General features: G+C 43.8%; 1 protein-coding gene across 3 annotated transcripts in view; it reads left to right on the top strand.

The window, feature by feature from the left end:
- Window positions 1-2836: 2836 nt before the first annotated feature.
- Window positions 2837-26002, top strand: part of LOC147613133 (uncharacterized) — a 51599-nt gene continuing 28433 nt past the window's right edge. For 2 of the 3 annotated variants that reach the window (XR_015263362.1, XR_015263363.1), the window contains exons 1-4: window positions 2840-3819; window positions 4077-4163; window positions 4347-5325; window positions 5410-5857. Coding sequence is in view for 1 of the 3 variants with exons in the window: in XM_086782413.1 (XP_086638539.1) it covers window positions 3487-3819; window positions 4077-4163; window positions 4347-5325; window positions 5410-5744 (1734 nt within the window). In the remaining 2 variants the exon portion in view is untranslated. Of the gene's footprint in view, window positions 3820-4076; window positions 4164-4346; window positions 5326-5409; window positions 6900-26002 lie in introns of those variants that run through there. The other variant, XM_086782413.1, reaches the window with a different exon arrangement.

Below are 26002 nucleotides of genomic sequence, written 5' to 3'. Positions count from 1 at the left end.
TAAAGCTCACCCAAAACATGTAAGTTAGACAGAGTGCTTATAATTGTGTAGAACATGAATTTGTCAAATGGACATTACAAATTGGAGATGGCTCTATAGGCTAGCCAAACAATGAAGGCAGAGTGGTAATTCTACCACAAATGTTGATCCATGGAAACTCTGTTTTGAGTTTGGTAGAATGGGTATACAAAGATCTTCAGAGAGTGGAGGATTATGCATGCTTCTTCATCAAAGACCGTGTTATTCTTGCACCACGAAATCTAGAGGTTGATGAGATCAATGAACTAGCCTTGAGTGCGTTGCTCAGTCTTGAAAGAGAATACCTCAGTGCAAATTCGGTTGTTTCTTTCGAGAATGACACAATATTATATCCAATTAAGTACTTGAACAGTTTGAACTTAGGTGGTTACCCTCCTCACCACTTATTACTGCTAAAGATTAATGCTCCTATCATGTTGCTCCGCAATTTGGACCTTTGACAGGGACTTTGTAATGGTACGAGATTGATATGCAAGCAATTTAACTCAAAGGTGATCGAAGTAGAAATCATTACAGGTATAAACATTAGAGACATAGTCTTTATTCCCAGGATAACATTTATACCTACTATGCTTCAACTGCCTTTTGACATGAGAAGGAGATAATTTTCTATCAGGTTAGCTTTTGGTACGTCAATAAATAAGTCCCAAGGACAAACATTGAGTGTATTAGGACTTTATCTGGCCACACAAATATTCACACATGGGCAACTGTACATTGCTATATCACGTGTTAGATCATCCAATGTAGTGAAAGTGTGTGTAAATCATATTGTGGAATACGAAAGCAACACAGAAGATTCAAACGAAGTCTTCACTCACAACTAATGTTGTTTATAAGGAGGTTTTGCAAATGGTATGCAAAAGAATGTAAATGTAAATGGCAGCCTTCAAATGTTAAAGACTATATTTAAACATAACTTTATACAATGAAGTAAGCATTTGAATGGAGAATGTTTGCAAAGATGTGACATTTGCAATCTTTGTTTGCTTTTGGATTGCTTTTATATACAGTGCCATTATATTATTCCTTGCTTGGCTCAAGCTACTGATCACACACACACACACACACACACACACACACACACACACACATACATACATACATAGAGAGAGAGAGAGAGAGAGAGAGAGAGAGAGAGAGAGAGAGAGAGAGAGAGAGAGAGAGAGAGAGAGAGAGAGAGAGAGAGAGAGGGTGTTATATTTGATATCAGAGGTATATTGCTTAGGATGGATGTTGCAAGGAGATCGCTTTTGTTTGTTTTTATGGTGATGGACAAGATATTGAAGGTAATTTTTTTAGACGGTTGCTATAATATAGGTATTATTGTTTTTCAAAATCTGTTTAATATTCATGATTGAATTGTAAACCCTCCATTTTGGGAAGGACAAGCAATAGCATCTCTAATTATTGAGCTATTAGAGAGCACCGGTGTTTTACGGTATATATAGAAACTTCCTTTATATGTAGCTTTTGCATTTTATTTGATAAATTTATATTGTTATTGATACATTCTTTTTACAACAGGGAATATCTTTATTTTTTAGAACCCAGATTATTATTAGGATTGTATGGTTGAGACACTTACAACGAGAGCTTTGGGCTCCTTGGAATTTACAATCTAAGATTGCGGATCAACTTTATGTAGGTGTAACGTTTGTGGACTATGAAAAGCATGATAAATTAGATTTTCGGTGCATAGGCACTAGAAAATATAGAATTTTTCAATTTGCTATTTACAAGCCTGTTCAAACGCCGTTCGCCTCAAATATTGATCCACCAAATGAGTTTTGTAAGGTTTTATCCTTATCCTTCTTTTTTTCCTCGAGAATTATATCTCAATAGCTAATGTTTTTATCTTGAATATATTTTGCTAGATGGAGGCGAGGAGTATAGGCTTCCAAGGAGAGATAATCCAGTTGTCCGAAGATTGTTTTAAAGGCGTGTTTAGGTGTGTTAAGATTGTCAACATTTTATTGGGTTCGAATGCTAGATGTATATTTCTATGCCAAGTTTGGTACTTTAGGAGCTTCTATATGGATATATATGGCAAGCATGATGTGTTTATATAGAACGTTGGCAAGTAAGTCCAAATATAAGGCTTATCTCTACTCAGCCTCATAGGACATGCATTTTATTTTAATATTTAATATATGAAATTGGTTGGAGTAAGGCTTATCTCTACTCAGCCTCATAGGACATGCATTTTATTTTAATATTTAATATATAAAATTGGTTGGAATTAGGAAGTGCAACACAACATAACACCCATGTGTGCCACCGCTTGTGTAATAGGGGCTTGGACCCATGCCCTTGGGACTCTTGGGCAACAATCTCTCTCCATTGTACTAATTGGAGGTCGACAAGGACGAGCCGTCTATTTTATGCACGCAAGATTACTCTTGCTCGTCAGGGATGGGTCATACCACTAGTCTACATAAGGCCTCTAAGAAAATAGGGTTGCAAAAGAAGGCCACTATCTCTAAATTTTGCACATACACATATATATTTAGTAAATTTTTGAAGGCCAAGCAACTTTATGGCCTTCAAATTGAATGTCCTAGGGCATTTTTTGGAGACTTTTAAGATTTTAGTCATAGACCTTAGGAGTTAACCATTAACTTTTAAGATTTTAGTCGGAGACCTTAGAAGTTAACCATTAACTACCCACCACAAACATTTTTAAGATTTTAGTCTGAGACCTTAGGAGTTAACCATTAACATTTTTTGGACACTTTTAAGATTTTCGTCGGAGACCTTAGGAGTTAACCTTTAACTACCCACCACAAATATTTTCGACAAACGTAACGCCCTCTATAAATCTCTAGGCTTCTCTCTCCCCCTCTCCCTCTCCCTCTCCCTCTATCCGTTTTACCTCATTAAAGACCTAATCTCTGTGTTTTAAGTCGTGAATTGCAACTCTGGAGGAGGTTCTTCTGGATGCATTTCAACGGCAAACACTCGCCTCGCGTAAAAAGGTCTTATGCTTGCTTGAAGCTTCCGGAGAGCATCAACAGGTGTGGGCGGTTGTTTTTTTCTTCATGAGGGACTCATAACAGAGTTCAGGGTTGTGGGCAATCGATATTTTGTTAATCAGGGCTTCAGAACAGGTTTAGGGCATGCGGGCCGCTAAATATTTGCTTAACCAGGGCTTTAAAGCATGCGAGCGATCAAACTCTGCTTGATTAGGGTTACAGATCAGAGTTTAGGGCATGTGAGAAATCTGGCTAGACAGCAAAATTAGGTCATGTGGGCGCTTTGATCAGGACTAGGCTGTTTGATGCAAAGTTAGCCGAAACGCTTATCAGACACCCTGTGGCAATCCTCTAATTGGGCAATCTTTTAGTGGTAATTCTACTCATGCAAGATAAACAGAGGCTAAAGAAGGATTTGGGTTGTAAATCCAATGTTTTTTCTTTGTGAAAATTCTTGAAAGAACTATCTATCATGGGTTCAGAGCCCATTATAGTAATCTCTGATGAGGAAGACGACGTTGGCCTTTGCATTCAACTTTCTGGCTCATCATGGCCTGTCAAACCACACAAGAGAAGCATTTTTGTAGATGGGAACAATGATGTGGTTTTGATTGAAAAGATGCCCTGTCTAGAGGGTAAAATCACGGAGAAAGGCACATCAGCCATTACGTCAATGGCAGAAAACAAGTCTCCATGTGATGATGATTGCTGTATTTTAAATTATGACCCAGACAACACTGTGCACGTCCCAGATTATCAAGCAAGTGAAGCAGACGATCTTGTGGTGGTCGGTGAACGTGGACCTGTGAGCTCCTGACACTTGTCTAGCATGCATGTATGTATGCTTGTGTGCATGTACGTATGGCTGTGTGATGCATGTATGCATGTATGTATGCTTGTGTGCATACACGTATGGACATATGTATGCATGAATTTCTTTACTATGTATGCACATGTATGTCATATAAATCCCAAGGCCAAAATCATGTCTATCAGAGTGTAGGTTGCAATGATTTGGTTATGCATACGTTTGATGTTTTGTCATTTGCACTTTATTTTCAGGTGGCCTGCAGAGATTATCCTCATGCCAGACATCTTTGTGTGAAATTTCCTTTTAAGACCACCTCTCACGAGAGACATTGCGAACAGGTTAGTCGGTAACAACATTTGTTATTTCACTAAGGAAAGGTCGAAACAGGTTGGAGGGAGCGTGATTGTCGTGTGTGTCTGTGTGCGAGAGAGAGAGAGAGAGAGAGAGAGAGAGAGAGAGAGAGAGAGAGAGAGAGAGAGAGAGAGAGAGAGGTTTTTAAGGCTTTGTTGTTTGTTATGCAGTGTCATTGCTATGTATGTGATGTTCTTGCGCCTTGCTTGCTTTGGGGCCAAGGGAAGCAAAGCACTGATCATTGCCATGCCTTCGATAAAGATGAGAAATGGAAAATGCTGCGGACCCATGCCCGGTCTCCTCCTCCAAAACTTGCGGCACCCTTACCTGCAGCTACTAGACATTTAAGAGCTCGAATTATTCAACCTCAGCCTAGGACCCTTACTCACCCTCTCTCCGGAGTGACAGCTACATCAACAGGCGTTAAGAGCTCCATGAAGCGTATCTACTCAAATGCAAATATATCCTCCCTCAATCAGTGGACAACTAATTTGAATGTCCTTCCCGGCCACCCGAGGCCGTATGTTCCATCTGCCATTGGTGCTACGGGAGAAAATGGTGCTTATGGTAACAGGTTTGCTTTTCCAGTAACAAGCATGCCACCCACAGTAGACCAATCTCCTGGTTCAAATGTGGTATCTGCACCAGCAGAGAGGATGAGGTTTTATAGTGAACGTAACAGCATTGTTCCAAATCACACCGTGGCAACACCGACATCCCGTTCCAAAGAGCGGGATGCTGCACGGCAGATGAGTCACCGGCAGCTACCAAATTCTCCTCCTGTCCATAAAGCATCAAGGACTTCACAAGCTTGTACTACCAGAGGTGTAGCCATTGCCAAGAACACACATACATGCGTTCCACAAACAGAAATGTGTACAGAAAATGCTACGATTCTACAAATACATCATCCCCAAGAACATGGGGCTGAGATGCAAATCATGGCTCAAGGGAGTCTTGTTGAGGATTTGGCACAGAGGGGTCCGCCTCAGCCTCTTGCATCGCCTCCCAGAAGTTTCGGCAATGATTTGCTGACTTTACGAAGCTACCTACTTGATGGCATTTCAGGGAAAAGTCAGGAGCAACTGATTGTTCATGGACCAAGTGTGACAGAGACCGGCTATGTGCAAACGGCCATTTCGAATCCAGGTTGGTTTTGCTTACTATACTTTTTTCTCATCTTGCTGTTGTCTATAAGTTGCGTCTCAGAGTACGTGAACCTTTGTGTTTTAGGTGATACTGTGTCCAGAGGACCATCTCAAGAGTCATGGAAAAGGCAGTTGTGTTCAGACTCTTTCCCGTCAGGAACTCTGGACTCAACTGCACCTTCACAAATACCAGAGTTTAACAATGTAGAGATTGGAGCTGTGGCACCCCAAAGGTCAAGTACAGAGGAAGCTGTGCAGACCAGCAAGACTATTGGGAACATGCCTAGAGCTGAGTCAGGCAATCAGGAGATTCCAGAGCAGCTGTTTGATGTAGCTTCTTCATTGGATGATATCTTGGCAAATTTTGATGGCGACCTATGGAGAATGTTTGAGTCCCCAATGCAATATCCTAATTTCTGAAGTATTGTGTTCTCCCAGGGTTGTAGCAAAGCTGCGTTTTTGTTACTATCACATTCAATGTGAGTTCACCAGATGGGATTACTTATGATCTAATTTTGGTGCTAAACAGCCAGGTTTGTACCCCTCAAGCATGAGACTCTGGTTATTTGGCTTTGCATAGGCTTTGTTTTCGGAGAGGGGTTCCAAGATGGGATGGTACATGAATGCACATTAAGAGTCTCAAATTCTCAATGTATCTTTATATGCTCAATTTGTTTCTCCTTTCATTTTTTGAGTTTAAGAAGAATGTTTTTGTGAGTGAGTGAATTATGGATGTGTTTGTTCCAACACAAGTTTTGGAGGAATAAAAGGTTTATGAGACTGAAAGGAAATCAGGCGATGCACAGTATCTGCCTGCCTGTTGGATGTTCAAGAATGGGCCAATGGGATGGTGCATCAGTCCTATCCCAGGATGAGGTGGTTGCCACATCCAGCCCTTTCCAGAGCCAAATCTAGGTGAGATATGGAGTGACAGTGAATCCTTTGAAGCCTTCTTAGGACACCATATCCATGTGCAGCAGATTTAAAGCCCTGGTCCTTACACGATTGACGCTCCAGAGCAATCGCTTTGCTTGCCTGCTCATGAGCGCATATTGTTTTTTTGCTTTCCATCTGCTGCTGTGATATCACCATGACTCAGCAACTAATATTCTCTGGCCCAGAAAAACTGATGCGAGGTCCCATGAGGTGGGAGAATTGTTTGATAGCTTTTTGCTCGTGATCTATGTCGTGTTTGCATGGTTGCATGGGAAATGAACATGTGATAATGTCTTGTTTTTGGATTTGGTCATTGCCTAGATTTTTGCATCTTGTTTGGACACAAGACTAGTGGAAGAAGGCAAGGGGACAGGGACCATAAGGTTTGCACATGGAAAAGTGCCAGTTTTGGTTAAAAAGCAGAGAAAAACAAAAAGTCAAATTGTGTTGACTGTGAGTCAGGAGTACCACTGGCAAGAGGAGATTGAGCCAGACCAAAAAACAAAAAGCTGCTTTTTCAAAAAGCAGTTCTAGGACCAAAAAGCAAGGCCCTAAAGCTAGAAAGCAAAGCACAAGAACTTTAATTAAAGTTGTCCTTATTTGAGTAATATTTATTGTATAAAGTGAAAAAGACAAAAAGCAATGAAAAAGAGGAAAGCAAAGCAAAAGCATGGATAGCTTTCTGGCAAAAAGCAGGATCCCCTCCTCAAGTATAAATGAAGCATGAGTCTCTCTTGATCATCATCATCAAGGCGTGGCCATCATCGTTGAAGGTTGGAGCACAATATCACCATCTTTCTCAAGGTGCGGAACTCATCTTCGTCAACTTCACCCAAGCGGTGGACTGATCATCGTCACTATCCGTACTGTTGCTGCTGTGCGTCGAACCGTCGCCAGCCGTGTGGCTACTTGAACTACCACTGCTAGTTGTTGTCGCCCCTGTGTTGCCAATTGGAGTTGCTGCCACTTGTCGCTGTCGCGTGGCCACCACTGTACCGCCGCTATCACCCAATGCCAGCCAGTGCCGTCACCAGTGCTAGCCTGCCAACTGCCTGGCTGTCGCCAATAGAACCGCTGCTTGCCAGTTGTACTGCGGTCGCCCGTTGTCCATGTGCACCGCCTACAGTACATAGAACCATCACCACCTGTCGTCACTAGCCACTTGTCTGGTTGTCGTCTGTCACCTGGCCGGTGCCTAACCTGAACAGTCGCCACCTGTGTGCCACCCGCTATTGGACAACGCCACCTACTACCGCCCACTGTTGTCTACGTTAGGTGTCCTACTGCCATGTATACTTGATCCTAACCGTACACCCTTGTGTGTCCTTTTGAGGATTGCTTCTACTCCAGATTGGGAACTGAACTTACTTCTGAACATCAAATACTTCGTCATCTACACGAATCTTCGGTGTATCTTGCGTACAAGCTTGGGATTCCTTGGACTTGGGTTTGGATTTGGATCTGTTACTAGCTTGGGGTGAGATTCTTGTGGGTCATCCCTGTGGTGTGCTCGGCATCAGGATCTCGTGCCTCGATATTGACATCGACTCCAACTTGGGTTTCTACATTGGCATATTTGTTGCTTTCGTTTTAATTGATGTATTGATCCTGGCTTGCTAAGCCTGTGGATTGTTTCTAAGTAAATTCATGAAAGGGGGCGGTGCGTGTTCCCCGCTCAATGTGTGTGTCCTGTGCAAAGTTCTCTAAACCCTTCTCTCTCTCCCTCTCTATCTTCTCTCTCTATATTTCTATCTCTTGGATATGTGGTGGAATCTGTCACGGTACACCTCGTTGGGCTTACAGGGCCCCGAGCACTGGGCTAGTGGTCGATGCCCAACTTTAATAAGTGTGAACTGCTAAGGTTATAAAACCTTTACAATAATAATCAAGGGTTAAATGAATACTTACCACTTGTTCACATGCCACAAACCATGTGAGAATACATGGCATTCACACGGCTCACGGGTGGGTGTCCCCTGCCCGTGAATTGGACATGTCATAGCATGCATTCACATGAAAACAAGTCACTCGAAATGATTTTCAGGCAAGCAAAGATGCGTGTGTGCACATGCATTATGCAATGGATACATCTCCCGTTCCTGGAATTTGTAACTAGTAGGTCTTCCGAGCACGAAACTAGCTCAGTGGGAAGACTAAACTGGGATCCCTGGAGATGAGTTCCACGTCTTGGCCACGCTACGGGTGACATGAGGCTTGGCCTCGCCTCCTATAAGTAACGTGAGCCGTGGCCTCGGTACAGGTAACATGAAGCTCCCTGGCCTCCCGTACCTTGGCACAAAATAGGGAAAGACCACTTGGGTGGCCAAATGGTGACACCCTTTGCCTGTGAGGCAGTTCGTCCTCATGTGCCCTTGTTGACCATAAGTGAAGCATCGACCCTCGACGAACTGAAGATTCTGCTCCGCTTTTTTTGATTTCTTCGAATTGGGGTCACCCGTAGTCTGTGACTGACTTTGGGTCGCTGCAGGAGAAGTCTTCCCATGCTTAAACTTTCTTCCCATGCTTAAACTTTCTTTATGTTGGGATCCTCCCTGGTCTGGTATTGAGGGTGGTTGGGGTTTCTTCGATTGCTTTTTCACCACACAGTCTCATAAAAAATCTTTGCATATCGAATAGCATCATCCAATGTTTTGTTGCGATTATTTCTGATATAATGGAGTTGATATCCATTAGGCAATCCATCCACAAAGAATCCCAAAATAGTGATAGGATCCATGTGAGTTGCCCAAGCAAGCAACTCTTGAAACTTCTGCAAATATGTGGGAAAAGGCACTCTCTTCATTTTCAAGTTTTTAAACTTGTAGAAAATGTCGTACTCAGCCTTGGTCTGCAAGAACTCTTCCCAGAAACCCACATCCTGGGCTTCACTTGCAACTCTTTCCACCACGTAAGGGCTTTTCCTATTAGGAATCCATGTACCATCTGTATCTTTTTGTCCTTAGGGAATGGATGGAACTCAAAGTGCGTACCCCATCTATGAAGCTTGGAGTCAACTACATCCTGAGTCTTCTGTTTTCGCTCACCTGCATAGGGCGTTGGAGTAAAACAGGGTGCAACTAAAGCTGCCCTAGCCCCCCAATGCTATCACCAGACCCTCCAAAGTTGCTTGCATAACAACCATGGTGTGTGTTAGGTTCGCAATCTACTGCTCTAGCAAGGTCATCCTTGCAAGGTCAACCTTAGTGATTAGGTCATCGACCGTCACATCATCATCCTGATGTTTGCAATCTACTGCTCTAGCAAGGTCATATCCTTGCATTGAAGTCAACCTTAGTGATTAGGTCATTGACCGTCACATCATCATCTTGATGTCCGTCATCAGATTGAACATTCTCGTCCATCGCACAATCGTTCTGTACTTCATCAGCCATGACAAACTCAAGATAATTTGCTGCTACTCAAGGGAAACTCGCGTGTTGAGATGAAGTGTCACTAAATCCCGCTTGTCCATGATCACAAGTACAAATCCTGCTCTTGGAAGCTGGCCGTGTACTTTCAGTCCTCTTAACCAAGGAGATTCTGCTTTGAATGTGGAGAACTCCCAAGCACACTCTTCCTTTTATACTAAAAAGTGAAGAGGTTAACTTGCTTTGAGTTTTTTCCCCAAAAAAAAAAGTGCTTTTCAGTTTTAGTGAAAAAAACTCACATGTGCTTTATTGACCTAAGCTTTCCCCCCTTTTTGAAGCAAAAAACCATTGCTTATAGTAAGAAATTGTCTTCCTCTTTCCAATAAACGATGCTTTTTTTTCCCCTAAAATGTCACATGTACTGTGCACTGTATTGCATGGTGACAAGATGGCTCATTATCATTAGCGCAACATTGTACATTATTAGTACCCTTTAGGATGATATTTGTCGTATGCTGTGACCCCATTGTAATCCTTAGTCCAGGCTAAGTCAGGCACGAGCTATGTAGGTCATTCCTCAGCCTTAGATAGTCAGTAAGTAAGTCTAAGTCCCTTAACCCACTTGAAGAGATGCATTCATGCATGTAGAGTCAGTAGAAGCCTTAGAGTTTGCATCAGGACATGTGTGCATTTATGCATAGCATTCATCCCATATGCGTCTACTTTTTTTTCATGTGTGCCAGTTTTTTTTAAAGATGCTAGCCTGCGCATGCTTTTCTGCTTTCGCACTACTACCTTCTGGCTGCCCCCTTCTGCTGCGCCCCTTTGCTGTTCTTTGTCCTGCTACACATGGCGCTTAGCTGGGCTGCCTAGGCTAAGCTGCCTTCTGCGCTAAAAAAACAGCAAAACGAATCAACTTTTCTCATCCCCTCTGAAACAGGAAGACACATGCCACCTTGATGCCAGCAAAAACCTTGTAGAACTTTTGTAAACCATTGATTTGATGGAAAGAGAAACGATGAGAGGAATACTTGGGAAATCCGACATCAACAATGCCTAGACACGCATACCTCTTCATGTTAGGGTTAGGGCTGCACACTGACAGGAACACACAAAGACGATAGCATACAATGTGTGGAGATTGGGGGTTGACTCCACAATATCAAAATACAATAATTGTGGTATTCTTTCACACCTTACATCCAAGAGAGAGATGTGATTGATGCTCACACAAAGACGATAGCATACAATGTGTGGAGATTGGGGGTTGACTCCACAATATCAAAATACAATAATTGTGGTATTCTTTCACACCTTATATCCAAGGGGAAAAACCCAAAGGGAGAAAAGTGCCCTTGGTTAGCCCATGTTCACATGTGGCACTACTCATAGCATATGTAGTGGCAATGTGAACATGTACAAGGTCTGCAGAGCAGATCACTCTCTGTAGGAGAGTTAAAACTTTGCGGAAAGCTTCAAACTTCTCTCGAGGGAACGCCTTCGTGAACAGATCTGCAACATTGTCCTGTGTAGAGCAGGAAGATAATGAGATCTCTCCTGCATGAATCCTCTCCCTGACATAGTGATAATGAATCTCTATGTGCTTAGTACGTGCATGAAACACTGGATTTCGTGCCACGCCTATAGCACTTTGACTGTCAGTGAGTATGGTGGTGGGTGTCTATTGACACTCATGAAGATGAGTCACATCAATCTCCTCAGCCATACACAATCTACTGTGACTGTAAAGGTTGCCTTGTACTCAGCATCACAAGTAGATGTGGCAACAGTGGGCTGCTTTTTGCTCAACCATGATATGCATGAATGCCTACATGTTCAATTTCAGCCCTGGCTCCATCGGAGTAGAGATGGGCTTACAATCTTGACACCCAACTTTGTGGAATAGCTTTTGAATGTACTTTGATTGGCATACATAAATCCCAACATCTACTTGCACAAATTGTATGGCCAAATAATAGTGCAACAATCCCAAATCTGTCATCTCAAATGACATTTGCAATTCAGCTTTGAATGCTGAAATTTTCTCCATATCAGTCCCAGTTAGTAACATGTCATCCACATAAAGAATCAACATAATCAAAGTGCCATGATCCTCTTGGGTGCTCTCCGTTGAACTATTGCGAAATCCCTACGTGGTCAAATAGTATGGATCTTCTCATACCAAGCTCGGGGAGCTTGTTTGAGACCATAAAGTGCTTTTCGAAACTTGCATACTTTGTTTTCATGACCATGTATCACAAAACCAATGGGTTGATATACATACACTTCTTCTTGCAAATCCCCATTGAGAACAGTTGATTTTATGTCCAACTGATGCACATTCCATCCATGATGGGCAGTCAATGCAACAAAACATCTAACTGTGGCCATATGAGAAGTAGGTGCAAAAGTCTCATCATAATCAATGCCTTTTTGTTGGGCATATCCTTTGGCCACTAGCCTTGCTTGTTGTCATGGTCCTGTGAAAATGGAACAGCACAAGTGTGGGCATGGTGGTTGCTGAGTCAAAATATTAAATGATTCACATGTGGGGTGCCCGGACAAAGATAATGATGTGTGGACATCCCTAGGTGTGAAGGGGGGAACTAGAACATTAATATTTTAATGTTATATGTATGGTTGCCCCTAGGCCTTAGTGGCCCCTAGGGAACTATACAAAGGATAAGATCTTTGAGGCTGATCAGTATGTGGAAAACATGGATGAAGCTTATCGAAGTTGGCACTCCAGAAAACTCAACTGAAGCAAAAGAAAGCCGCAGACCGTCACAGACGTGATTTAGAGTTTGCATTGGGTGATTGGGTTCTTTTGCGCTTTGAAAACGCTAGACTCAAGAAGATGAAGGGTAAAGAGCGCTTATTCCCTAAGTTGAGCATGCGTTATTATGGGCCTTTTCAGGTATTGGAAAAGATTGGTGAGGTAGCCTATCGTTTGAAGCTACCAGATCACTGGAGGATTCACAATGCTTTTCACGTGAGTCTCCTTAGACCTTTCCGTGGGGATGTGTTTGAGGATGTATCAGATGAGGCTCAGCCGGAAGTTGAGGAACTTGATGAGGTTCTGATTCCAGAGCAGATACTGGCACATAAAGAAAGGAAGGTATGAGGTAAAGTTTCCCGTCGCTATCTTGTGAAGTTCAAGAACTATTCACCGATGGATGCGAAGTGGATGGAGGAAGGTGACTTAACAGATTCACCTCAGGTTTTGCAGCTTTATCTCGATGCCTTTGAGTTAGAGCCAACTCTTGTTGTGGCTCATTCAGGTTCAGCAGAGCATGGGTCTGGAGCATTACCTGATGCTCAAGAGGGGGGTAGCACCTCCACTCCCTTGATACAGACAGGCTCAGATGACATCTAGAGGTCGCTTGGTGCAGTTTTTATCTCACCCGAAGGTACTGATGGCTGACAGTACATCTGTTTATGGGACTTCTATGATATATGTGTACTAGTCACGTGGGATATTGTGGTTGTGTATGGTTCACAGTGGTATACAACTTGGACTATTACTACGCCATTGGTTTGCAGTGAATGTGGATACATGTGCATGGCTTAGAGAGATTGGGACGCTGATCTTGTCATATCGTATATTTCACTTTGGATATTTTGCTGTATCACCAGAATGCAATCGAGGACGCTTGCCATTTTTCAAGAGGGGGGTATGTCATGGCCCTGTGAAAATGGAACAGCACAAGTGTGGGCATGGTGGTTGCTGAGTCAAAATATTAAATGATTCACATGTGGGGTGCCCGGACAGAGATAATGATGTGTGGACATCCCTAGGTGTGAAGGGGGGAACTAGAACATTAATATTTTAATGTTATATGTATGGTTGCCCCTAGGCCTTAGTGGCCCCTAGGGAACTTTAATTATTATTAAAGTTGGGGCCCTAGGACAAGTTTGGAGAGGGGGCAACTCCACTTTTGGAGTGCATGCCTCTCTCTCTTCATTCTCTCTCTTGTTTTTGGAAAAGGTGTGTAGCATACGTGCATGTTGCAAGCGTGGAGAGCAAGAGGAAACAAGTTGGCTGCTGCAGAAGTTCAGTTACTGATTTCTGTGTGCTAGAACAGGCCGTACAGCACCCGTACACATCTGTACGACTGCAGGTACAGGCTGCGCTGACAGGATTCCGTACTGTGGGAGTTGGCGGCGGCTGTAGTTGCTGGTACAGGCCGTACAGTACTGTACGGTTGCAGGTACAGTGTACGTACTGAACAGGAGCTGGCGGCGCTGGACAGTACAGGTGTTGGCGGTGCTGGACAGACCTGGTACAGGTGGCGCTGAACTGGATGAGCAGGTACAGTCGGGTATAGAGACTGGCTGCAGGCGGCGCATGCAAGTACAGTGACAGGTGGCAAGTACGGACTGATACAGTGCAGATTTTCAGGTCTGTACAGTCATGTACAGTACTGAAGTGGATGCAGAGAGGAAGGTATAGACAGGTACACCCACACGTGTGAAGCAAAGTTGTTGAAACAAGTGTGCAAGTACAGACTGGTACAATCACTTCCTCCGGTGCAGATCCACGAGTTGATTTTGGTAAGCTTTGAATTTGTTCATCTATCTCTCTTTCCATTGGCTTATGTCTGTTGCAGATTTGAGTTATCTAGCCCCTTGTGAGAGGAGGGGTATGGCAGATTGAAAAGGGTGGAGACAGAGATTGAACAGTGAATGTATGTTGTGCTGAGTTGTTGAACCATGTGCATGAGATATGCCAGATGTATGCTCAAGGCAGTCCTGCTGAATGGACTTGGCTGATCAGAGGGAAGCACAGAGTGTTGCTTTGAGACACAGATCTGTGTGTGTGAATCCTCTGTGCTAAGAGGTATTGTGGGCTGCCAGATTGGACATACAGGTGTAATCTCTTGGCTGGTTTTGTTGTACTCAGCCTTGCATATTTTTTGAAATTGAATAAAGAAATACCGCAAGGGGCGCCAAGCTTTGGGGCCAACAGGTGTCGTTTCATTTTCAGATTTGGGGCACTCTAGCTCCAATCATTCTTGTTTTCATATCTAGACTACAAGTGGACGGGTGACTGCTAGTCTACCGCACTTTGGTTTCTACCAAAGGCCGGTTTCACTTGTACCTGTCAATGGTATCATCTGACTTTCTTTTCAACTTGTAAACCCACTTTGTGTCAATGGGCTTCTTGCCTGCAAGCAAGTCTACCAAATCCCATTGCTGTTTTTATGGATAGAATCCATCTCATTCTGCATGGCTTGCATCCAAGTTGCATCCAATGCTAATCAACATGAATCTCTTCAAATGAATCTGGCTCATTTGCATCACTAAGTGTACTCATGCAAGCAACATCTTCCTGTTCTCTTGCATTACGTGAACTAGCCCGAGTCCTGCTACCAAGTGGAGCCGAAAGTTTGCTCTCCTGTAAAGTACGGAGCAGCCAACAAGGCACAACTCTAGCCTCTTCCGTTGCTGTCCGCTCTTGCTCCACTGCTTCCTCCACATTTTGAGGTGTAATGAGCTCATTCATGGGCTGATTTTGAGCACCCAATTGCTGTCCATTAGGCAAAGTTGATGGCTGATTTGTTGAGCCATCAATTCCCAACAGGAGAAGTCCTTCAAACATGTTAAGTGGGCCCAAAGGTGGCTGTCCAAAAAATTCAGCCATCAAAAAATTCAGCCAATGGTTGGTCTGAATTTTCAGCAAATACAACATCTCTGCTGTCCAAAATATTTTGTGTGGAAGGATTAAAGAGACAATAGCCTGTACTGCCACTGCTAATCCACAAATATGCACTTAGTTGCTTTGTCATCAAGCTTACCTCTCAATTGCTAAGGTAGATGTGCATAAGTTATACATTCAAATTTCAAAAACTCTAAAGTGATCAACTTTAGGTTTTCTTTCGTACCAAGCCTCATATGGCGTTATGGTTTTCAATGCTTTGGTAGGGCATCTATTCAACACATGTGTAGCACACATTATTACTTCCATCTAGAATTTGTGAGGCAAGCCTTTGCCTTTAACCATGCATCTAGCCATTTCCATCAAAGACCTGTTCTTTCTCTCAGCAACACCATTTTGCTGAGGAGAATATGGCATCGTGCATTGATGCTTTATGCCTTTTTCTACCATAAATGCTTCCCCCTCGATCTGTACGGAGGGTCTGCACTTTGCAACTTCTTTGATTTTCAGCTTGTGCCACAAAATGTTGAAAACATGCAAATACATCAGATTTTGCCTTCAAGGGATCCACCCAAGCAAATCTGGAGTAGTCATCAATAAAGGTTACAAAGTATAAATGCTTTCCAAAAGATGGTGTCCGCATAGGACCACACACATCACTGTGCACAAGCTGTAATTTCCAAACAGCCCTTGTTGATCCATCTTTTGGGAATGCATTTCTGTGCATCTTACCCAATATGTTGAAAGAAAGTGAAGCAAATATAAAACACAGATGTAGGCCCAAGTACAAGACCTGTAAATGCTAGAAACTGATGTTTATTGTGCTGAAATGTGAGCATGAGGGAAGCCTGTAGGTGCTGTACAATGGTGAGAGGCAGTAGCAGCTGCTAATGACCTCAACTGAATGCTAAAAAATGAGATGAACTGGGGGAAAGGGAGCCAACCCTTATATATTCCCCTAGGATGCTGGTCAGCCAACTATGGCAGGCCGACAGCATGGCAGTAGCATCTATAGCGGTGCATTTGTCCTATCAGCTACTTATTTGCTGTACTAATTCTTTCTATTTGCTACTTCCCTTAGTGCTAGGCTTCATTATGGCTAAGTCTGCCTTGCATCTTTGGAGGTTTGACAGAACTCAGTACGAAGGCCTTTGTGTGAAATGTTTATATATTTTCTTGTGTTTGTGTCTGTGTGTGTGGAGTGTGTGTGTGAGAGTATATCTTGATACAGAGTTCTACACCCACTATTAGGCACTGATGACGTTAGTGGGGATGCAGTAGTATCTAGTCCATACTATGCATAATGGAGTTGATAGTTATATAGTCTTGTGGGTTGACTACCATGAGTATATAACACGCACGTTCCTAAAAGGTGAATTTGGGCATGTTCTTGGATTCATCTAGGTATATAAAATGCTACAAAAAATGCCTAAAAATACCAAAAAATGATGGAAAAAAGTTGGATAATCTTTGCTAAGATATGCGAATGCAGTGTTGGGGTAAAGGCATTATGCCCACCCTTATAGTGTGTACAAGCCCATAAGTTATAGTACATAGTACACTTAGTACTTTTAATGTATTAAGTGCACACTGTGTACTAGTGCAATATACATGTGTGATAGGGGAGTCACACACTCATCTTGGTGAGTTGACTTATCCCCACAACTCTCTCTCTCTCTCTCCCTTGTTCTCTCTGTGTATGTCTCCCACACATGAACCTAACCCTAATTCTTCTTCTCCCATTCAACTGGTATCAGAGCCATAGCCAGCCGCACTTATTGAAGGCATTGCTATTCATCTCTGCGGTGATACACACACACAGGTTTTCGGGTTTTCTCTGCTCGAATAGGGTATCTTGCATTGATGGCTTTTATGGGCAGCCAGTCTTTGCATTTGGGAATCCAGCAACAGCAGCTGCCCTCAGACCTCCCATTGGTGCGGTGATGTTTGCCGTAGAGGAGAAGAAGGTGAGGGGCGGATGAATTCTTCAACATCAAGAAGCCACCCGCAAGCACTGGCCCAGTGCGAACAGACCCCCGGTGCCCGTCAACAGCACATTCAACAGAAGCCCGTGCATCAGCTACAGCTGCAGGAGCATCAGCATCAGCATCAATAGCAGCACCAAATTCATCAACCTTTTTTTTGCTGCAACAAAAAATCAGAAATTACAAGATATCTTGCTTCAATTTTTTTTTTGGGGACTTGCAATTAAGCAGGTTCAATCATTAATTGAGCAGGTACAGGTGCCGAATTGCTCAATTTTGAGCAAAAGTGGCAAAATTGGGTGACATTGGTCATAATCAGGATCAATTTGCAGGAAATTGGATGTCGAAATTTGGGGCTTTTGATGTAATTGTGCAATTAAGCAGTCATACATGCTGTATGATGTGAGAAATCGCACATTCGGGCAAAATTGCAGCAAATTGCAGTGCAAATCAAGGGGCTTTTGTGCCGATTAAGTTGATTTGCATGCAGGCACTCGCAGTTGATGCTTTGGGCAACGTGTTGATGCCTTGCAAGCACTCAATGTGCCTGTAAATCAAGGTGCTTTCATGTATTGGATGCATATGTGGCGAGGGGGAAGCACCGTGAACACTCTGGATGCCTTCATGTGCGTTAATGTACCATGTATGATCAGCAATTGATCTTAAATCAAGGGGCTTTTCAAGATTTTATGCTTGTTGAGCTTGGCAAAGCAGCAGGCAAGACATTTATGCCTTGAATCCTCAGAAATCAGCTTGCAGTCAAGGGGCTTTTGTCCAATTTCTGTTCGGGACTGTTGTATGCAGTGTTCGGGACTGTAAAAGTCTGATTTTCACTCATTTGGACAGCCAGAAGAGCATTTATTGCTACTGTACCTGCTGGTACAGATTTGGCACAGCTTTGTGCAAGTTTTGGCATGGCTGTACACTGATTTGAGTGAGGAAAAGGTTCAATTTCAGCTGCTGTACTTGCCGGTACAGGTTTGGTACATCACAGGTGAGCACTTAGTACTGCTGTATAGTACTTTGGAAGGGCAACAGAGTACATTTAAGGTGCTGTCCTAAATCTGCAGCAACCAGATTTTGGTGATTTCATCACATAAAGTGGGAGAAAAGTTGCATTTGTGCTTCCGCAGTGGGAGATAAAGCTTGGGAGAACAACGCACGTGCTTTTGGTGCAGTGTTTGCACACTTGCAGGGAGTCAGGCATTGACAGGTTGCATATTACTATGGCAACCACAGGTGAGAGCTCTTCATTGCTTCACATCAAGAAGCTTGAAGGCTCACATAACTATGATATTTGGCAAACCCAGTGCTACAATGTGTTGCTCCAGAAGAAGCAGCACAAGCCTATCAATGAAAGGGGTGTAAAGGCCGCTTCTCTTACTGCTGAAGAGTGGGAAGATATGGATGAGCTGGCAAGATCTACTATCATGTTATCTGTGTCAGACTCTTTACTTTTCAGCATTCGTGAAGAGAAGACAGCTTGGGGAATGTGGCAGAGATTGCAGGACTTGTATGCCCAGCAAAGTGCCTCAAGCAAAGTGTATTGGTTGAAGAAACTCATAGGTCTTCAGATGAAGGAAGGGGCGTCTATGGCAGCCCATCTAAATGAGTTTAATGGTATTGTCAGCCAAGTTATAAATCAAAAGTTGGCAATGGACGATGAGTTCAAAGCCACTTTTCTCTTATGCACTTTGCCAGAGAGTTGGGATACATTCAGGACAGCCACTAGCAATTCAAATGCTATGTTGTCATATGCAGATGTTGAGGGTGCTCTTCTTCAAGAGGAGATGAACAGGAAAAACAACTCTGTTGGAAAGTCCAATGCAATGAATGCACGTGGGAGATCCCAACAAAGGGGTAAAAGCCAAGAAAGGGGAAGGAGCAAGTCTCGCTCCAAAAAGGATTTGGAATGCCATTATTGTGGCAAGAAGGGACACATTAAAAAGCAATGCTACAAATGGAAAAATGATCAAAAGGAAAAGGGAAAAGGCAAAGACAAAGAGAAAGATGAAGCCAAAGATGTAAAGCCAAAGGGCAAAAGTGGAGTCAAGATTGAAGAAATCAATGTGTCACATGCAGGTGACAGTGAGGATGAGGTCCTATTTACGTCTTCACTTGATGCCCATTCACTTCTTACAGGTGGTCATGGTATGCACTCATGGATCATTGATTCAGGTGCCTCCTTTCATGTCACAGGTTGCAGAGACTTGTTTGTCAGGTATACTGCTGGCAATGAAGGAGTGGTTTATTTGGGTGATAACCATGCATGCAAGATTCTTGGCAGAGGTGATGTGAGGCTTGTGTTTTCAGATGGCTCACAGCTTATGCTCCATGATGTCAGGCATGTGCCTGAGATCAAGAAGAACCTGCTTTCTACTGGACAGCTTGATGATGCTGATTATGTTACCACATTTGGTCGTGGAAAGTGGAAGATTAGTAAGGGCTCATTGGTTGTTGCCAGAGGCTCTAAGGTGGACACTCTTTACTTTATGCATGCAGGTGTTTGTCACCATGCTAATGTAAATGCAACCGAGCTACCAGAAATCTCTATGTGGCATAGCCGGTTGGGACACATGAGTGTCAAAGGAATGGAGCAATTGTCTCGTTTGGGTTACTTGCCTTCTCTAAAGTTTTCAAGTTTTCAGTTTTGTGGGCATTGTATATATGGTAGGCAACTACAGTGCCCCCACAAGAAAGCTCTTGGACAGAAAGATGCTCAGTTAGAGCTTGTGCATACAGATGTATGTGAGATGCCTCAGCTTTCTTTGGGAGGGGCAAAATATTTTGTCTTTTATAGATGATGCCACACGCAAGGTGTGGGTCTATCCTCTTCGTTTGAAGAGTGATACATTCTCAGTGTTTCAGAAGTTTGTTGCTCATGTTGAGAATCAAACAGGCAAAACACTGAAGGCTTTGCGTTCCGACAATGGTGGAGAGTATATGTCCAAACAGTTTAAGGACTTTTGCGATGCTAAAGGCATCAAGAGGGAGCTCTCTACTCCTTATGATCCTCCACAAAACGGGACAGCAGAGAGGATGAACAGGACCATTCAGGAGAAGGTCCGTTCTATGTTGTCACATGCTGCATTACCTCATGGTTTTTGGGCTGAAGCTGTTATGACAGCCGTTCACCTTATAAACAGGTCACCTAACACGAGGCTTGGTGGGAAAGTGCCAGAGGAAGTATGGACAGGGAAGCCTCCGTCATACAAGCACTTGAGAGTGTTTGGTTGCGTTGCGTACGTGCACATACACAGGAAAATGCGCACCAAACTTGATCCTAAGTCTCACAAATGCATATTCCTAGGATATGGTGACAGAGGTGAAATGGGGTATAGACTTTGGGATCCTGTAAATAGAAAGATTATAAGCAGCAATGATGTCATTTTTGATGAAACATGCATGTATAAGGAGCCTGCAAGGCAACAGGAGCCTAGCAGAGTCATCTTTGATGATGATGGACATCATGGACAACAACCAAGGGCTGTAAATCAGCCATTACAGCAGCAAAACCAGCCCTTAAATGGTACTGAAAATGGTCCAAATGGACAGCCAGAGATGGCAGAAGATATCCCTATGGATATACCACAGTTAGAGGAGATACCGGGCATGATTTTTCAGCCTTATGGCATGGAACAGGAGCCACCAATAGGTGATATGCAGGCTGGACAGCAACCTGCAAATGATGGTCATTGGGTACGGAGGTCCACAAGACCCTCCAGAGCCCCTGACAGGTTTGTTCCAGGGGTTGACTACTTGATGCTTACTGACTGTGGGGAGCCCTCATGTTATAAGGAGGCTTTACAGAGGGCAGACAAGGCTCTTTGGGAGCGTGCCATGAAGTCAGAGATGGATTCTCTGCACAAAAATGGAACATGGAAGTTGGTGCATTTGCCTGCAGGCAAGAAGGTTTTGCCATGCAAGTGGGTATACAGGCTCAAAGTTGCACCAGATGCAAAGCCAAGATACAAAGCCAGGTTAGTGGCTAAGGGCTTCAAGCAGAGTCACATGGGGACGGGGGACGGGGATGGGGACGGGGACGGGGAAGTGCCGTCCCGGGGACGGGGTCGGGAACGGCAAAAAAAAACCTCTTTTTTAAAAGCAATTTAGGAGTTGTATGCATGACATACATATAGAGACACACTTTCAACAAAATTTTACACCGAATAGACAAAAAAACAAGAGTCATTTTGAGCAAAATGCGCTAATAAAACATCGATGGCACACTGATTATGTGATTGATAGTCTGATAGATACAAAGAGATAAGTACATGCCTCATGGGCAGTGAGGGTTACAAAAAAGAGTGGGTACAAAATAGAGATACTAGATAGATCATAGATGATAGATCACAATAGATCATGCAATTCCATGCCCTTGAACCACCGCCCACTCCACGACTAGTGTAGTGGACCTCATCCCACCATGACCATGTGTGCACCGCCGGCCTCCTTCGTGAAGAGCCCGCAACGGAAGATGTGGCGGCGGCGCCTTCACCTTGAGATGCCATGAATGATGATAGTGTGAGAGAGAGGGAAGAAGGGTGCAATAGAGAGTTGCAAGTTGCCGCTTGACTCTTGAGGCTTGCAAGTCTCAAAAAGGATGGATCATGGAACTTGGAGAGAGAAAGAAAGAAAGAAAGAAAGATTTTATTAACGTCTTCCAAAAGACCGAACTCGGCCTATGAGACAAATCGGAGTACCTGTATGGGGTATCCTCTGTCATCCCAACAAAATGAAAAAGTACTGAACAAAAAAAAACTGAATCTGGCTGTGCAGGGGATGGAGCTCTACTACTAGGAGAAATGCAAAGCTATATGCATGGAGTATACAATCATGATATGCAACCTAGCTAGCTCCATCCTGTACCATACTGGGGGAGAGATGGCTTGGAAGTTGGCACAATGTAGATAGTATATAGAGAGAGAGAGAGGGCTAACTTGCCACTTGGGCCTTGAGGCTTGGACAATGGAACTTGGAACTTTGGAAGCTTGAGGCTTGAGCAATGAGGCTTGAAGCTTCAAACTTGAGTGTGGAGAAAAGTCCTAAAGTGTGCCTTCTTTTATAGCTGGAAATTTGCTCGTTTCTGGCCGTTTTCTGACCGTTTATGACCCCTGCCTGCGTCCCCTGCCTGCGTCCCCTGCCCGTCCCGCGTTTCGGGAACGCGTCCCCGGGACGACTGTCTGCGTCCCCATTCTGCACGGCGTCCCCTGCGCGTCCCCCCCCCCCCCCCCCCCCTCGTCCCCGGCCGTCCCCGCGTCCCGCGTCCCGTGTCCCTAAGGGCCGTCCCCGCGTCCCCGTGTGACTCTGGCTTCAAGCAGGAATATGGTGTGGACTTTGAGGAGATCTTCTCTCCAGTGGTCAAAATGACCACACTTGTTAGCTTTGGTTGCACATGATGATCTGGACTTGATTCAGATGGATGTGAAGACTGCTTTTCTTCACGGTGATCTCCATGAGGAGATATATATGCAACAACCAGAGGGTTATGCAGTGAGTGGAAAGGAGAAGCTTGTATGCAAGCTGAAAAAGAGTCTTTATGGGCTCAAACAGGCACCAAGGGAATGGTATCATAAATTTGATACATTCATGAAATCCCAGAAATTCAGGAGAAGTGACATAGATCACTGCTTGTACACCAAGAAAGCTTTGGATGGCAGTCTATTGATCCTCATCTTGTATGTTGATGATATGTTGATTGCCGGGAAATCTCGTAAAGAGATGAATGCCTTGAAGCAGAGGTTGCATCAAACCTTTGATATGAAGGATTTGGGTGATGCAAATCACATTTTGGGTATGCGGATACTTCGGGACAGAAATCAGCATGTGTTGTATTTGTCTCAGAAGGAATACATTGGCAAAGTCTTGCAGAGGTTCAATATGGACGGGGGGAAGAAGACTAGTACTCCTTTGCCTCCATATGTGAAACTTAGTGCTATGGACAGCCCACAGTCAGATAGTGGCAGGGCTGATATGGCCAAGATTCCGTATGCTTCAGCTTGTGGCAGTCTCATGTATGCCATGGTTGCTACTAGGCCGGACATTGCGTTTGCAGTGGGAGTGGTTTCTAGATACATGGCCAACCCTGGCAAGAAGCATTGGGAAGCAGTGAAAGGTGTCATGAGATACCTGAAGGGCACACAGGATATGTGCATTTGCTTTGGCAAACAGGATGCATTAGTGCATGGTTACACGGATTCGGATTATGCCGGTCATCCAGATAACCGGAAGTCTACTACCGGTTATGTGTTTACATTCACAGGAGGTGCTGTGTCATGGATATCCAGGATGCAGAAGTGCACTGCCTTATCTACTACAGAGGCCGAGTATATTGCAGCCACAGAGGCTTGCAAGGAGGCATTATGGCTATCTCGGTTAGTGGTTGATTTGGGTTATACAGGGGATGTTCCATTGTTGCATTGTGACAGTCAGAGTGCCATCCAGTTGGCAAAGAACCTTGTCTTTCATGCAAAGACGAAGCATGTAGATGTGAAGTATCACTTCATCAGAGAGGTGATAGAGAACAAGCAAATTCAGCTTGTTAAGATTCATACGGATGACAACCCGGCTGATTTGTTGACAAAGAGTTTGCCTCCGGAGCGGTTTGCTCATTGCAGACACTTGATGGGCATTGGATGAGGCCAGTTTCAGCCTTGATATGGCCTTGTATATTATCATGTACATGCTGATTTTTCTTTTCCTTTACTTAAGGGCACTTTCCCTTTAAGTGGGAGGTTGTTGGGGTAAAGGCATTATGCCCACCCTTATAGTGTGTACAAGCCCATAAGTTATAGTACATAGTACACTTAGTACTTTTAATGTATTAAGTACACACTGTGTACTAGTGCAATATACATGTGTGATAGGGGAGTCACACACTCATCTTGGTGAGTTGACTTATCCCCACAACTCTCTCTCTCTCTCTCCCTTGTTCTCTCTGTGTATGTCTCCCACACATGAACCTAACCCTAATTCTTCTTCTCCAATTCATGCAGGGCCTCATAAATGGCCAATACAAGCATGAAAAAAGGTGATGTAGACCCTCTGGAGATGATATAATCCAACATCTCCTCTTCAACGCCAGAGGAGCGGTCCAATACCAGCACACTGAAGTAACACCTCCATAGTAGCTCTTGGAAGTGGTTTGGTGAAGAGATCAGCTACATTGTCCTTGGTAGAACAGTAGGCCAGTCGAAGAAGGCCCAACTCGATCCAATCGCGTACAAAATGATAATGTACTTCAATATGCCTAGATCGTCCCCGTATCACAGGATCCTATGCTAGAGCAATAGCACTCTAAGAATCCGAGAAAATAGTAACCGGGGAAGTGTCAACACAGCACAAATGCTCCAGAATCTGATGAATCCAAAGTGCCTCAGTAGTGGAGAGAAGGTAGGATTTATACTCAGCCTCGGTGGAAGAAGCAGAAATAGTTCTCTGCTTTTGAGACTTCCAAGAAACCAATCCAGAACCATGCATGAAGCAATATCCAGATGTAGACCTCCGAGTATCAATACAGTGTGCCCAATCAGAATCCGTGAAGCCAACCAAATCATCACCACAAGAGTAGGTGATGCCATAATCTGAAGTACCTCGAAGATAACGAAGAACTCTCAAAGCTACCTCTGCCAATGAGACCTTCGAGCGGTTGATGAGAACTGGCTGAGGACACTCATAGCATAGGAGATGTTTGGATGGGTGTTGGCAAGGTAAAGCAATGAGCCAACAATCTGCCGGTACTCTGTGGAATCCACCAAGGGTGTATCATCCTCCTTGGATAACTTGGCATTGGGATCCATGGGACAAGAGGTGTACAATTTGACAACCCGTAAAGTGTGAGCAGCTTCCTCACCTACTTCTGCTGAGAAATGAAGATACAATCATCTTTCTGCCAAACCTCCAGCCTAAGAAAACAATGTAGAAGGCCAAGATCAGTCATCTGAAATGTCTCTGAAAGCTTGGACTAAACCTATGTGACCAACCTAGCATCTAAGACAGAAAGAATGAGGTCATCAACATACAAAACAATGACACAAATATCTCCATCAGAAAGAAGCACATAGAGATTGCTGTTAGCATATGTCCTCTCAAAGCCAAGAGATAACAAGAAGGCATCAATCTTTTGATACCAGGCAAGGGGTGCCTGTTTGAGACCATAAAGAGCCTTCTTCAGAAGATAAACATGGGTGTCCTGTCCTTGAATCACAAAACTAGGAGGCTACTCAACATAAACTTCCTCCTCTAAATCTCCATTCAAAAAAGCGGATTCGACATCCATATGGAACACAGGCCATCTGAAGTGTGCAGCCAGAGCCAAAACAATCCTGATGGTTGTATACTTGGTTGTAGGAGCAAATGTCTCATCAAAGTCTTCACCTACCTTCTGAGCACATCCTCGTGCAACAAGGCGGGCTTTGTACTTGTCCAAAGTACCATTTCCATGAAACTTGACTTTGAAAATCCATTTCACACCAATAACACGACGATGTAAATGCCGTGGTACCAAAGACCAAGTGTTATTCCTCTCAATAGAGGCCATCTCTGCTTCCATGGCTTGCTGTCACTGTGGTTGTGAAAGAGCCTCCTTTGGACTCTCAGGCTCATCAATCTCTTGGAGAGAACTCACAAGAGCATAATTCACTGTGTGATGAGATGTGGAAGCCCGAGATGAACGGCGAGGGCCAGGGGTGGTGGTAGAGATCTGGTTATAGAGCTGTGCATCAGTGAGAC

Source organism: Cibotium barometz, chromosome 44 (genome assembly GCF_041138505.1).
Source record: "Cibotium barometz isolate CiBa-2024 chromosome 44, ASM4113850v1, whole genome shotgun sequence".
Taxonomy (NCBI): Eukaryota; Viridiplantae; Streptophyta; class Polypodiopsida; order Cyatheales; family Cibotiaceae; genus Cibotium; species Cibotium barometz.
The sequence above is the reverse complement of the archived record's forward strand: the minus strand, read 5'-3'. Positions and strand labels throughout refer to the sequence as shown.